The sequence below is a fragment of the Trichechus manatus genome, unplaced genomic scaffold (genome assembly GCF_000243295.1).
Source record: "Trichechus manatus latirostris isolate Lorelei unplaced genomic scaffold, TriManLat1.0 scaffold00027, whole genome shotgun sequence".
NCBI lineage: Eukaryota > Metazoa > Chordata > Mammalia > Sirenia > Trichechidae > Trichechus > Trichechus manatus.
Genome location: NW_004443963.1, coordinates 21575395 through 21591678, shown reverse-complemented (window position 1 = coordinate 21591678; position 16284 = coordinate 21575395). Strand labels below are relative to the sequence as shown.

At 40.5% G+C, this 16284-nt stretch overlaps 1 protein-coding gene across 1 annotated transcript; it reads left to right on the top strand.

Moving 5' to 3' along the window:
* Positions 1-4474: 4474 nt before the first annotated feature.
* On the top strand, positions 4475-13213 carry NEUROD4 (neuronal differentiation 4). Its single transcript, XM_004373927.1, has 2 exons — positions 4475-4748; positions 12212-13213. Exon 2 carries the CDS (start codon positions 12221-12223, stop codon positions 13211-13213), a length of 993 nt encoding a protein of 330 aa, XP_004373984.1. The 5' UTR covers positions 4475-4748; positions 12212-12220.
* The last annotated feature ends 3071 nt before the right edge of the window (positions 13214-16284 follow it).

Genomic DNA, 16284 nt, shown 5'->3' with positions numbered 1-16284 from the left:
ACATATTTCTCCCATTCTATCAGGATCCATCTATTGTGGCCCTGATCAGAACGATTGTTAGTGGTAACCACGCACCATCTAGTTCTTCTGGTTTCAGGGTAGAAAAGGCAGTGGTTTGTGCGACTATTAGTCCTATAGACTACTTTCTGCTCTGAGTCGCTGGTTTTCTTCTTTAGCTTTTGTTCCAGATGAGTAGAGACTAATAGTTATATCTTAGTTGACTGCTTACAATCTTTTAAGACCCCAGACACTACTCGCCACACTGGGATGTAGAAGATACACTTTATGAATAACATTGTGCCAATCGAGTTGTCCTAGAAGATTATGGTCCTAAATCTTCAAATTGAGAAAACCAGTCTCGAGAGGTGTTTAGTATGTCTGAGAAGTATTTGTAATGTATGCACATACATACCTGTATTTACGTAAGCCTATAGATATTTCAGAGCCCTGGTGGTGCAGTGGTTAAGCGCTATGCTGCTAACCCAAAGGTCGGCAGTTCGAATCCACCAGCCGCTCCTTGGAAACCGTATGGGGCAGTTCTACTTTGCCCTGTAGGGTCGCTATGAGTCAGAATGGACTCGATGGCAACGAGTTTGGTTGGTTTTTACTATAGATACTTCTTTCTGTGCATACATATGCACACACATATGCATATACTTATATGTCCATATAAATATTTGTATAACCACACACATATTTTTTGGTTGCTGTTGCAAAATTATGCTTGTCATATCCTTTACCAAAAACATCCTTTTCTCTTGTGTATTTCTTAGTGACATCATTTACCTTTGTTAAGTTATGTGCACTTCACCCACGTTTGATTCTACCTTTCTGATCACCAAAAAATACCAAGTGTGTGCTATCGCGAGAGTGCTTCCCACTCCTCCCTTCTCCGATAGCCACCAATGAGAGTTGGTCTCTGTAGGTTTCCTTACTTCTAAGTTTTTTTTTTTTTTTTTAACACTGTGCATCACAGAATTTTTGAAAACAATGAAAGACTCTGCAGTTGTTAAGGAAGGAGTGCCGAATCTCCCAGATGCCAATCTCCCAACTGTTCAGAATCCCAGCTGATGACTCTCTTTAAAGCCAGTCTTTATTCAAGAGAGATTCATATCACCAATCACTCTGTCCCAACTTGTTTCGCAATTATTCTTTAATCTGTATTATTTCCCTATTGAAGCACCGAACTTCTTTAGGTCAGAGACTGTGCTTCCTTTACCTTTCCTTTCCCCCACCCACCTCAGCTCTAGCCCTTGAAGAGCAGCATTAGGCTCTGCACAGGTTTTATCCTGCATGTGGGCAGCTTGCATCATCTCTTTCTGAAGTTCGCCTTCCTACTTTCTACAGTCCCTGATTTATGCCTCTGGACTCCATTTGCTAGAGGTATTAGTTTTAATTCAGCAAAAGCTAGGGATCTCCCAAGGGGAGGTGAGAAGGGACATCTGGGGACAGTTAGCAACAGGATCTGAGGATTGTAGCTTAGCACCCTGGGGCCTAATGTCAGGCATTGATCCCAGGACTTTGGTATCAGGTTGAAGAAGACAGTTTCTACTCCCCTAAGGGGCCTACAGGCTGGTCTCCTTTGGGGGTCAGGATTACTGGGAATACTAATTAATTCATTAGTGGGGTTGATGGATTATCAAGCTGTCTCCTGGCAAAGAGGCCTGGGGCGGGGGCAAGGGGGAACAGATTGCTGCCCATAAATCTGCCTGTTGCCTCCCTCCTCTCTGCTTCAGTGGCTCCCAGCATTAGGCCTGTGGGCCAGCAACCGAGTGCTGGTTGTATTTTCCCCACCCGGCAGATGGTTCTAACAGGTTAGCTCAGATCTTTACAAAAGCAGCAGAGCAAGAGGGAAAGGCTGGGGATTGGCCCTCTGGCCCAGGAACCATGTGGTGGGAGGAGAATAAATGCAAATGTCTTGCATTCGCTTTTCCTAGAGCAGCCACCCACCCCTTATCCTCTGCTGACTGCACGCACCCCTCCTGATCTCTTAGAATTGAACAGCCAACTGTACAACTGTTGAGGAGTTGTGATGAGGGTGACCCTGAGGAAACAGATTCCACTTCTCTATCTGCAGAGAGTACCTCTTAAAATTGTGTCCTCCTCAACTTCCTCCCAATGTGCACATACACACACACACACACACACACACAACTGAACATGTTTTGAGAGTTAATCCTATTATGTCAGTCCCATACATCTGTCAGAGAAAGCAAGAAGCCCCTGTAGAATGTTCTGTCCCCACCCTCATCTTTGTCTCAATATGTTCACCTTTCTGCTAATTCTCCACTCCTCCCTCCCTTTTGAAAATTTCACAGGCAGGATACCAACAACACTATTACCATAAAATTTCACATATTCGTGTACATGGCTTTGAAGACACAAAGGAGAGTATCAATCCATTCTATAAGTGCCCACTGAACAATTGCTAAGCACTTAGCTCTGTTCTATACACAAATTACCCCATAGATAGCTTTCCTCTGGCTGAAGAGTGCATTCAGATTTGGTTTTCAGATATCAACCCTTCCTATCATGTGCTTTGTAATTACTGTGGAAATGAAGTTGTTGTTAGCTGTCATTGAGTTGACCCCCGACTCATGGTGACCCCATGTATAACGGGATTGTACCACTGTGATCCATAGGTTTTCATGGCCGATTTTTGGAAATAGATCACCAGGCCTTTCTTCCCCATCTATCTTAATTTGGACGCTCTGCTGAAACCTGTTCAGCAACACAACAACGTGCAAGCCTCCACTGCTGCCTTTGAGGTGCATGGGCCAAAAATTGAACCCAGGTTTCTGTCATGGAGAACAAGAATTCTCGCAGTGAACCACCACTGCCCTCACTTCCTGGGTAGGGAGAAAAAAAAAAAAAAAGATGAGTAAGAGCTTAAAAATTGGTGAAATCAAACAACTTCCTATCATAATTGAAAAAAGAAAGTTAATTTTTATTCTCTTGTTTCTGTGAAGGGAAAGAGTCACATGAAATCTATGTAAGGATTTTTTTTGGTTTCAAATAACTATTTCAAACTAAGATAGTCCTTTCACCTTTTGGCAGCAGCAAGAATATCTTTTGTTGTAACCCTCTGTACCTTCCCTTGGACACAAGTCATGTTTATAGCTCTTCATTTCTGTTAGACACAGGAAACAATTATGTTGTAGAGCAAATGATTCCCCAAAAGCCTGGGGAATTTCTTTCAAGTCAGTTTCACAAAGTGGTTGGGTTTGGACTCATAATTCTATCATGCTACTGGTAGAAAGAAACTGAAATGATTAGCTCATTTTACAGATTCGAAAACTCATTCCCAGAGCATGGCGATTTACTCAAGATCAATCAGTCAATTACTTAATCCAGACACCCTCCCTTTTCCTGTTCAGAATTTCTAGAAGATTACAAAATCCCTGCCATTTTAAAAGGAACTCACAACTATTTATTTGGCTTTGGCCGTGTTTTATGTACGGTAGTAGTCCGAATTTGACAAGCACTAAAAAGAAGATTCTACACTTCCACTTGGTAGGCTGGTCTTTGTCATAAAGGTTATCTATTTGTTGTAAATCTTTTCAGACGTAGTTTTCCTTTTCTCTGCTAGCAACTTAATCACACTTTAGGACACTGTAGGGTTTTTCAGGATTATTGACCCTTTACTTCCAAGTTCATTCCCAATTGAGTGTAAATCTCTACCTGAATGCTTAATGATATATTGCTGAAAAACAATAGTGGATTTCAGTTTGCAATTTAAGGAACAAAATGTCTTTTATTAATTCGTTTTTATAAACTTCAAATAAACAGAAAAGGTGAAAGCATAGTACAAAAAGTACAGATATAACTTTATCTATATTGGCTAATGTAAAAAAAGACTTTAAATGGGAATAAGTTTAATTTAATGAAGGGAGTGGAGGATACTTTTTCCTTCTACTTTTAGTATTCCAAAGCTTAAAAGCCAAAGGCACCAATTCACGTGTCTAATGTAACAGTCACCAATGCTGTGTCCTGGACATGCATGTTTCCCATCTTTTGACTCTTTTCTTCGTGCATGGGCCAACAGTTTCATTCACTCTTCTTAGTTCTCTAAGTTCATCACCAATTTTCTTTCCCCAATTTGCCCACCCTGTACCACTTGCATTTCTTACTTTTTCACCACAAAGGTTCCCAGTTCTCTTTTTCTTTACCCATCAACTTCGGCAACCTTCCTCTTCCAACTCTCCTCCCAAACCCCCTTCCACCAACCCCACGAGCATTAAAGTACATCAAAAATAAAAATAATAAATAAATAGCAGAGCTGGACCTGGCCGGAGGAGCCCTTTGAAGTAGGCGTGTCTTTCGGCTGGGGAAGGGGAGGAGTTAGACAGCGGGCAGCATCTCCCCTCCTTGGTCAGCTGAGAGAGCAATCAAAACTGCCACAACTCGGAGGCTCTGGCCAGAGCGCAGGAGCTGCCCAAGGGCTGTGGTTCTGAAAGCTCCACTCCGGGGAGCTAACCAAGGAGAGAAAGTACTGAAGCTCCGAGTGGACCAGCTGCAACGGTGGCGTCAGCTGGAAGGCGTCCTGGAGGAGCACACAAAACTCCAAGGAAGGAGTAGAATAAGTAGCAGTCAGAGGTATCCCTAAGGGGTAGCGACTGGGTTTAACATGGATCGCTGAAGGCACCTCCTTCTCCAATGATCTGCGTGGTCAGGGGGACTCGGCGTGTCTGACCATCCTCTAGGACACAGATTCACAGAATTCACACCAGGGACTGCCACTGACAGAGGTGAGACAGCAGATGGGGTAGTAAGGGGGCTACTAAAGTTTCTGTGGGAAGTTCTCACAGATCTAGAGTTGAGGTTGGGGCAAGGAAAGTCTCTTCTGGGCTAAGGGAGGAGGGAGTAGGATTTAGAAAACATGCATAGGAAAGGAGAGAGGGACAGAATATGTTGGAACAAATTAAAATTTTAATAATTTCACTAATTCCCATAGCACCTGTCACTCGAAGTGAAGTATAGAGATAATTTGAAACATTTTTATAAAGTGGAGAGCACAGATTATCCCTCATTCCTGTCAAACCTACCATTCCATATTACTAACGCAGGAAAAAAAAAATGTCCAAAAAGTTTAACTACTTTTCTAAAGTAGTTTCCCAGCTAGTAGGTTGGAAGAATTGACTTAATCCACCACACTGTTCACAGGCTCTTTGGGCTATGCCAGGAGTGGAGGGGGAGGAAGGAGACTGAAAATAGAATAAGGAATGGGAGAAGATCTTGGAAAGCCATGGGATAGATTTCCACCATGGCCTCCATTTAATCTGCTAAAAAAAATCCTTAGATAATGGGAATGGAGTAGAGAATATTTCCTTTCCCTCAACTCTATCAGATGAGAAATCCGAAGTAAAAAATTACTCATGTATATCTTTTCCTTCCTCTGCCTCTCATTTATTTACCCACCAAAAAGTATATTCAGAAAATACTAATAAATATAAAAACCAAAAAAACCCCAAACCCATTGCCGTCGAGTCAATTCTGACTCATAGCGACGCTATAGGACAGGGTAGAACTGCCCCATAGGGTTTCCGAGGAGCCGCTGGTGGATTCTAACTACCAGTCTATGGTTAGTGGCTGAGTGGAGTATAAAAGGTTGGTTAGGGAGAGTACAGAATAGCCTACTGCTGGTTCCAGGCCATGCAGTATGTGTGCGAGCACCCTGGTCTGCATTCTGTCTTTTCAGTGCAAAGACTGCAACTTTGAACAAAACAGGTAGTCTGTATGGTCCTTAGATTCCCTAGAAACTGGCTCAAGTAATCCCTTTCCTATTGTATTTAGGATTTAGAATCATAGGACCAGGGAGTGAAGACAGTTCAATCAACTTTTAAGAGGAAAGACACTGCCAAACTACTACAAACACACGGGCAAGTGTCCTTTACTCATCTGTCCATCAGGGGAACCTTCTTCACAATAAAGAAAACGTTAGTCAAAGTGTAGCAAGAATTCCAGGATAGCTCCACAAGGTAGTAATACCCAATGATCTCAACCCCAGTTCTGAAATTGTTGGGTAGTCACAATCATTGCTTAAGCAAATAGTTTACTAACCCATTGCTGTCAAGTTGATTGGCGACCCCATGTGTAACAGAGTAGACGCTACACAGAGTTTTCTTGGCTATAATCTTTAAGGAAGCAGATCACCAAGCCTTTCTTGTGCAGCGCTGCTGCGTGGGTTTGAGCCACCAACCTTTAGGTTAGTAATTGAGTGAAAACTGCTTGTACCACTCAGGGACCTAAATATTTTGCCATAACAGGTTAAAAAAACTAGGAGAATTATTTCAAATCAGAAAGACTAAGCTAAACTTAAAATTTCATTGAAAGATCCTAAAGAGAGAGGAAAGTTCTGTTATATTGAGTGGATGTATAAGGAAATCCAAATACCAAAATTAAAGGCTAAAATGGGTTTTATAGAATGAGAATGTGTTTCTGTGTATGGAGCAAGTGGTATTCATTGATTTTTGTCATACTGGAATCTACTTTGTGTATGTTTTGAAAGCCAATTATTTTTGAGGGGCTGGGAAACTTGAGGTGTTGAATCGAAATATTTTGTGAGATAGTGCTGCAGACTTTCCCATACAGCTTCTATAAAACAATTACCCTTACATTTTGCATAACAGCTTTACAAAGCACTTGTGCTTGCTTTTCATAAAAACTTCTAAATGAGATAAAAACAAAACAAAACTGTCGCCATCGAGTCGATTCCGACTCATAGCGACCCTATAAACTGCCCCATAGGCTTTCCAAGGAGTGGCTGGTGGATTCGAACTGCTGAGCTTTTGGTTAGCAGCCATAGCTCTTAACCAAAGGAGAGGCAAAAATATTGTTTCCATTTTGCCCTAAGGGTAAAAAAATTAATATTTTTTCTGTGTTCATTAATAAGTAAGTGATGGAAGATGGTCCACATCTCATGCTTCTTTCAGTACACCTGAGTTGGTTCATTAACAGGGTAAAAGCCACATTAGAATTAGGTGTCTATTAGCAGAGGACCCAGCTGGTTTCCTTGATCAAAACTCAGAACTGCACCACTCACATTTTCAACTCTCAAATCAAGAGCTGGATGTTTGCTTTTTTTTTTTTCTTTCCCTGTTAGCCATAAAAATATTCGGGGAAAAACTAGTCAGAGGAAAGCTTTTTTGCCCTTTCTTTCTCTTTGAGGAATCCTGATTTTACTTCTATTTAAGAGACACTTTATTTTTCAATTCAGAACTCTACTACATGGTTATGGTGGGAAAGTTGTATTCCTAGTATTGCCTAATTAAAGGCTAAAGGAAAAACAGAGTTGCCAAGGATTGTCGTATCCCACTAGAAACTTTGTGAATCAGAAAATTTGTCCAGCCAACTGCTTTCTCCCATTAATATTTTTTGTTTTTGTTTTCGCTGTATCAGGAGTTTGGTTTATTTCCGTTCTTCTTGAGTTGTTTCCCTTCTTTTGTATTATCTTGATTATGTTTTGTGTTATTGAGGTATGTATGTCTTTGTAGCTGCCATTTGGTTAGTTGTGGTTTCCCTTCACTGGAGGGTTTGGAGAGTCAGGTACACACTGGGTCTATGGTGTCAAGCCATAGAAACAGTCTAACTTCCTTCTTGAATACAATGAAAGAGTTCAAGCCAATCCAGTGGAGGGAGACGACAGAATTCAGTTTCTTCACCCCTTGCAAAGAGTAAAAAACCAGTTGCAGTTGAGTTGACCCTGACTCCTGGCAACTCTATGTGTGTCAGAGTAGAACTGCACTCCATAGGGTTTTCAGTGGCCGTGATCTTTCAGAAGCAGATCACCAGATCTTTCTTCTGAGATGCCTCTGGGTAGACTTGAATCATCAACCTTTCAGTTAGCAGCTGAGCATGTTAACCATTTGCATCACTCAGGGACTCCTTCAACAGAATAAGAGTTTGATGTTTGGTTTCCATAGGAGGTTGAGGGAAGGGTGCATCAGGGGATTTTTTGAAGTGGGTGTTGAGATGGAGCCATTGACTTTTGTTGGTATGAATAAATACTAAGTACAAATTGTAATCATTCCTATTGACTTTAGGAATAATAATATTTAATATTTACATTAGAAACCCTGGTTGCATAGTGGTTAAGTGCTACAGCTGCTAACCAAAAGGTCGGCAGTTTGAATCCACCAGGCACTCCTTGGAAACTTTATGGGGCAATTTTACTCTGTCCTAGAGGGTTGCTATGAGTTGGAATCGACTCGACAGCTACGGGTTTGGTTTTTGGTTTTTAATATTTATGTGGCATTTATGATATGTGACCCTTATTCAATGTACTTTAAATATATTAACTCACTTTATCCTCAGGATAATACTGTGTGGTAAATACTGTTATTATTCTTAGTTCAAAGAGGAAACTGAGACACAGAGAAGTTATGAAACTTGTGCAAGTTCACACAGCTAGTAAATAGTGGAGCCGACATTTGAACTCAGGTAATCTGACCACAGAATCTGTACTATCTACCCCACTTTGAGAAAAAACAGGAGGCTTATTAAATAAAATCTATTTTCACCTGTGACAAACAATTTCTACTTTTGAATAAGCAAACATGCATAAATAAGAAAACTCAGGAATAAACACAAGATAAATATATAAGTAATATTTGTAGCAATTTTAGTTTATAAAACCCTTTCTCGTATTTTATTTGTCTTATAAGAGTTATGTAAAATATATCTTATCTGTATTTTATCAAAGATCAGAGAGTTTGCACAATGCGTTTGAGGTCAACCACCAGGAATTACAGGAGTGGGACTAGAGTTAACATCTGTCTCATTCCAACTTTCATGCTTTTGAAACCAAGCTATATATACCCATGGGATTCTCCTAGTGATAATGGACCAGTATCTATGGGAACAAAGGAAGTTAAACTGGAGTAATTGATGCTCCTCCCATGATAAGTAAAAGAACAAAGATAAAAATTGGTTGGACTTTTCACTGTTATGACCAAAGCCAGCTGGTTCATTTCTTTCATATCTCCAGATAATCTGATTTGAAGGTAGCTCCTAGACTCTTATAGAGACGATTAAATTATGTTAATGGTAAAGGTGGTCTATTCTACTCTCCCAACTCAACTTCTTGGTGGAGGTGACGCCTCACAGAGTCCAGAGGTATGAAGGACGGGAAAGAGAAGAAGGCCAAATACTTAAACTAAGATCATATTCAGATTCAGGGGCAATTCAGAAGCCTCACCTTTCCTGTCTTGCGTTTTCCTTCTCTCGTCTTCATGCATATTAGTACGACCCAGTGATTATGAAGGAGATGAGAAGAAGAGAAGGAGGAGAAGGAGGAGAAAAAGAAGGAAGTAAAGGAAAAGGAGAAGCAGGATTAAATGGGTGAAAGCCACAAGGAAAAAAAAAAAATGGGAAAGGAAGGAACCCTGGAATATGAGAGTTTAACAGGACTTCAGAGAACATCTAAACTAGGCCCCTTCGATGACTGCCACTTCCTTGTGACTTGGCTCTGCTGGTTCACATCTCCTGAAGTCAGTGTCCTTCTTTCTTTCTGTAGCTGTGATGAAAAAAAGAAAGGAGGAAAAAATAACCCTAGGATTTGGAATCAAAAGACTTGGGCTTATGTCCTGGCTTCACCAGCTCTATGTTTTTGCACGTCCATTAGTTAACCTCCTTGACTCACAGTGACCTCAAGTATAAAATGAGCATAAAAGTCCCTATCTCCCTCGAAGTTCTGCTATAAAGAAAGTATAAGTTAGTGGATGCAAAAGTGCTCTGTAAACTCTAAAGTGCTACACAGATGTTATTATAATTACATGGGGAACATTATGATTCCCAAACCTACTCCATCCTCTTTGGCCTCAGAGTGCACCTGCCTGTGGAAGGTCTGTGTTACTTTAACAGAAAGTTAATTAGGTACTTTGCCCTCCCTCTGGATATCTGCTTGAGTTAGAAGTACAGCTCAGCACACAAGCTCCATCATCCATATTAAAAGTGGGATTTTCTGACTTGGCCTGGGCAGCCAGTTGACCAATAGGTTCCAACGTGTGTTTTCAATAAAGCTGCTTACCCAGGAAGCCTTATTAAGTGAGTAAGTCAAGCTGACATGATTTCTGTGCTGATTAACATGAAAGCTAGGCTGTTTTTGCAATGCAGTAACATTAATTATTTATAGGAGGTAAATGAGGTTACAAAGAAAACAAGCTCCGATTACCAGAAACAAATCGAATCATATATTTATATTTTTTAAAGGCTATGTACTAAGCCCTGCTTTCACTGATTTGAGGTGAGACCCAAGCTTCAAGGATCAACAAACATTTATTAGGTTCTCCCATTTCTGACTTACAAAGGTGATGGAGGGTTTAACATTTCGAACATTTCGAAGACTAGCTGGCAAATTGAGATGCCACAGTGGAGCTTATCAGATACTTTTATTTGGTAAATTATATACCTACAAATCTCTCAACAAATCTGAAAAACAATTCAAACTCTTTCAGAATTGAATCTAAAATACTTATTGTCTAATCTCTTCTGATTTTTAATTAGTTTTCAGATAGCAAATTTTGCATAGAAAATTCTGATTAAACAGTATCTTCCAGGCAAGTGACTTATAAAGTGAACTAAAGGCTGTTTTCCTGTTTGCCTGGACTCCCTGGTAGTGCAAATAGTTAATGCCCTCAGCTACTAATGGAAAGGTTGCAGGTTCAAGCAGGGCTTCAAACTGGTTTCATCCAGTTTGGACCCCTGCTAAGGAGAGCGGTAGTTCTCATAATTTATTATACATAAGAATCACCTGGGGATCTTGTTAAAATGTAGATTCTGATTCAGTATATTTAGGGTGGAAATGAAAATTCTCAGCAGGGGTTCAAACCAGAACAAACCAGTTTCAAGTCCTGCGTTCAGGTTCACTCAGAGGTGCCTTGGAAGAATGGCCTAGTGATTTAATTCTGAGAAAATCAGCCATTGAAAGCCGTATGGGTCAGTTCTACTCTGACATACATGGGGTTGCCATGAGTCAGAACGGACTCAACAGCAACTGGTATGTTTGTTGTCAGTGTGTTCTGTCCCATTTAGCATTTGTTACAGATTTTTCATTTTTAATGAAGTATTAATACAATAGTTGCATCAAAATAAACTTGGATTGATTTGGTAGACCTCTGGCTTTTACTTCTAGCTGCTGCCGTGGTGTTGTCTGATGGTGTGAGATGCATGTGTAATAATGAGTTCACACTTGAACACGTGGGTGAATCTGAAAGATAATCAGTGATAACCGTCCTCTTTTCCTGATCCTTTCTAGACACTGTCACTAACATCTCCCTTTCATAGACAGCACACAGGGTACTTGCAGATAAAATAAAGTGCTCTCCTAATGATGGTGAGATACATAGTTGATGGTCCTGTGGTATACCAGCCAGTCATTCTAGGGCTCTTGCCATTGCCTGGGAGATGCTTGAAGACACCAGTTGGCAAGGTCACTGGGAAGCACGGGATATTACAGGTTTTATATATATATGTATATGTCCAATGCCTCTAAATAGAGACTAAGCAGTCCCTTGTAGAACACATACAAAGTAGTCTGAATTCTCTTGCTACAGCTTTTTATTTAATGTGTAAATATACAATGGTATACTTATTTTATTGTTTGATATGCTTTTAATTTTAGAATATTATACTTATGTTAATATTCAAACCCATTGCCGTGGAGTTGATTCTGACTCATAGTGACCCTATAGGACAGAGTAGAACTGCCCCACAGAGTTGCCAAGGAGTAACTGGTGGATTCAAACTGTCAGCGTTTTAGTTAGCAGCCTGAGCTGTTAACCACTGTTAATATTATATAATTAAAATTATTTTAGGCCCTCTTTCACTTTTATAAGTTTCCTTATTCAGACAATGATTTATATGGCTATGTTATCTATTTCCAATTATGTTGTAAAAGAAAAAAATATGTATTTGGACCAGTGTACCATTTTTTTAAAATGGAAAATCCATGAGAAAAAAACCTAAGTGTAAAAGGAATTAGGGACTGGCACTGCAATGAATAATCAAGCCAGTTTTCATTTCCTATAGTTGATTTTCTTTTACTATACCATAACTAGATGAGTTCCCTTGGAATGAAAGGCTTGGACTAGATGATTATAACTTGAATTCCAGTACAAATTGTGTGCTCGATAGCCAAAGTATAAAAAGAAAGTTTAGTTCTAAATGGAACCAGGTGTCATAGGCACTAACCATTGCTATTCCCCTTTTCCAGATTCTGGAGATGGCAAAAACGTATGCGAAACCCAAGGAAATGGTGGAGCTGGTCAACATACCATCCTGGATGGACAAAGGTCTGGGCTCTCAGAATGAGATGAAGGAAGAGGAAAGAAAACCAGATGCTTATGGAATACTTGGCAGCTTAGCTGAAGAGCATGACAGTATTGAGGAGGAAGAGGAGGAAGAGGATGGGGAGAAGCCTAAGAGAAGAGGTCCTAAGAAAAAGAAGATGACCAAAGCTCGACTTGAGAGATTCAGGGCTCGAAGAGTCAAAGCCAATGCCAGAGAAAGGACCCGGATGCATGGCCTGAATGATGCACTGGATAACCTGAGGAGAGTCATGCCCTGTTACTCTAAAACCCAAAAGCTTTCCAAGATAGAGACTCTTAGACTGGCCAGGAACTATATTTGGGCTTTGTCTGAGGTCCTGGAGACTGGTCAGACACCCGAAGGGAAGGGCTTTGTGGAGATGCTCTGTAAAGGGCTCTCTCAGCCCACAAGCAACCTGGTGGCCGGATGCCTCCAGCTGGGTCCTCAGTCTGCCCTCCTGGAGAAGCTTGAGGAGAAATCTCCTATACGTGACTCTGCTATCTCTGTCCAGAACTTCAACTATCAGTCTCCAGGGCTCCCCAGTCCTCCTTATGGCCATATGGAAACACATCTCATTCATCTCAAGTCCCCAGTATTCAAGAGTTTGGGAGAGTCATCCTTTGGGAGCCGTCAACCTGACTGCAGCACACCCCCTTATGAGGGCCCACTCACTCCCCCTCTGAGCATCAGTGGGAACTTCTCCTTGAAGCAAGATGGCTCTCCTGACCTGGAGAAATCCTACAGCTTCATGCCACACTATCCCTCTGCAAGTTTAAGCTCAGGGCATGTTCATTCAACTCCGTTTCAGGCTGCCACCACCTGCTATGATGTTCCCATAGACATGTCCTATGATTCCTACCCCCACCCTGGCATTGGGGCCCAACTCAATACCATTTTCACTGATTAAGGCAGTAAGATCAGCATTTCAGAGGATAATGTGGAGACATTTCCCAATATTCAAGTAGTTGAGCTGAAGAGTCAATGACCTTAAAGAAACCCTATAGATATCAAACATAATAGTCCTAGTCCATTTAGGCCCCCCATACCTGTCATCCTCTTTTCTCATCAACTTCTCACATTGTATTGATTCCTTTTTTCAGGGTCCTCAAGTGAAATTATTTGATGACTTACAACCATGTGGAACTAGATCTGAAGATCTGGGTCCTATTTCAGTGGTGCCAAAAACCCATTGAATGATCTACGCCAATTAATTTTCCATCTCTGCTCTGTTTACTTACTGGTAAAATGAGGTAGTTGTTTTAAATCTAGATGATTTCTAAAGCCTTTCACAGCTCTGAAGTTCTGTGACTTTGGGGATCATTCCAAACTGAAAGAGCTGAGCAATAATACGAAATGGACACGGTGCAAGGAAATGCCAACAGGAACACAAGGTGCATGTCCCTTGGCTCAAAGAAAGCAAAGGTTTTTGGACTTAATGACAGAACTTCTTTGCACTGTCTAAAAATGGCCCCCAGAGGCTAAAGTTCTAACCTGGCTGTCACTGTGAGTAACAATGCACGTTCTTTAAGAGATTAGCTCTATTTCCTGTTGAGCTGAAAGTTGAACATATCTTCCTTAGTGATCTGGGAACCATAAGAGAGGTCTCATACAACTTGATTCTTGACAATATTTCAAAAGCACTTTTCTCAGAACTAGAGATGGGGCAGGCAAGTCACTTAAACCTCAGACCCCTTTAAGCAGTGGGACCTAGAGAAGTCATCTAGACCATTCCCTCACCTCCATAATAAGAGCTCTGAAAATTCTGATGAAGCTCAGGTACTGCTTTTGGAATCAGCAAACACCCTAGGCCCATATTCAAGAGCAATAAAATGGTTGTTGGCCACACTAACTACTCATAGTTTGGGGACTCCCTCCAGCTCACACTTGCCCGGGGTAAATCACTGTATTTCCCTTGGCAAGATGAATTTCATTTGGTTAAAGTAAACATAATTGAAACCACTGACCTCTGTCCACATTAATAGCATATTTTCTAGAAGCACAAGTACCAATTAATTTAGTGACTAAGACTGAATTTTTCCAACATACATACAATTCCTTATCTCTCCCACCACTAATTATTACCTTTTCATCACTCCTAAGGTACAATATATTATTAGGTATCATTGATCCCATTTCAAGGGATGCAGAAATGAAACACAAGGCCAGTGAGTGCTTTTACCAGTCTATGTTTTCATCACAGGTTTATCCCAACCAGTAGGATGTTTATGTTTCTTCATATAACTTTCCTTTCCTCTATATTAGCATTAATTTTGTAAAATATATCTTTCTCCAGAGAAATTAGATATGAGAAATTTTATTGTCCTGCTCAAGCTGCTTAAGACAAACTCAAGAGCCTAAATTGCTTGCATAACAGTGGATCACATCCTGCTTCTGCCAGAGAGAGTAACTTCAGGACACAGGGTACACCAATAGGACCAATCAATAAAATTGATAAGCCAAATTAGTATTTCATTTTCTACAGCTCAGCTAGCCCCCCGCAAATCCTGCCAAACTATCTCTTTATATTGTTTTTTTTTATCCCTCTTATTTATTATCTCCTTGCAGCCTAAGTATTTTCCTTCCATTTTGCTTGCAGCACTTACCTTGATATATTTTGTACCCTTGGTTTGTAAATCTGCCAGAATATAGCCTTATAGAGAGAACTTAAACCCTACCAGCCACCAAAGTTGTTTCCTACACCACGACCTGCCCTAGAGGAATAGGCAAGCGCAATGATTTTTGAAGCCATCTTGTGTACTTTCTGATTGGAGGTTATTGTTTTCTGACATTTAAATGTGTAGATAATGTTGTCTGAGTTATTTATCAGGTATTATTTATTTAATTTATTTCTTCCTTTCATGCAAATTCCTTGTGCTTCATAGAGGTGGTTGTAAACCCTCCCTAAGGCTTCAGTTGGAAAACAGCACATAATTTTGCTAGGAACTCCTGAATTTTGGGTGAGAGGAAAGGAGGAAGTTAGTCCAGGATCACTTGTAATTATTTTTAAAAAGCAGCAATAATTTGAATGGCTATGCAAGTTGATATTTTTAGATTTTTTTCCTTTAACATGAGCCAGAGCTATTTTTTTTTTTTTTTTTTTTAAGAATCTGTTGTTTGTGCTTTTGAGGCGTATAGGATGCATTAACCAGCCCTCCCTGGGATTGTGTGCAGAAGGATTTTATAATTGAATTAAAATTTGGGAAGGTAATATGCTTGGAAAGAGCCTATTCCTCAACCCAGGGTGGTTGTATCCTCTGGTGACTCTATTTGATAAAGCAAAGCAATTGTTTAAACCTTTTGTAAAAAAACAAAAACAAAAACAAAAAATCTGTTTTTGTACCCCTTTTCTACCTGAAATAAAACTGCAAGTCCTATTAGATATTGTGTTGTGTGTCAGTCTTCAAAGCTTTACTTCACATTCATCTATCCATTTTCTTGGACTCTAAGTCCTGTGAGCAGCCAGCAGAGCACAGGCTGGCCTCTTGAAGGATTTGCACATCCCCGATATCAACTGATCTTGCTGGAAGATTTGAAAGGTCTAAGCTAAGTAGCTGGGAAGCCCAGAAATACTGGTCTTTGCCACACATACAATCAACTCTACAATAAGCAGCTGAGAAAAAAAAAAAAAACTTCACTTTACAGAGATGTTTAGGGCCACGGGCAGTCTAAAGAGCCCTAGTGGCACTATGGTTAAGCACTTGGGTGTTACTGAAAAGGTCTGTGTTTGAACCCATCAGCCGCTCCGCAGGAGAAAGATGTGGCCGTCTGCTTCTATAAAGATTTATAGCCTCGCAAACCCTATGGGGCAGTTCTGCTCTGTCCTGTAGGGTTGCTATGAGTCAGAATTGTCTCCACAGCACCCACAACATCAACATGGGCAATCTAAGCTATCTAACCACAGAGAGGTGGACCATGGGAAGCACTTTAGTGTTATTATTGTTACTATTATCACTGGGAGTAGGGTGGGAACATATAAGG

Coding starts and splice junctions, on each gene's coding strand:
- NEUROD4 (XM_004373927.1), top strand. CDS start 12,221: ATGGCAAAAACGTATGCGAAACCCAAGGAAATGGTGGAGCTGGTCAAC.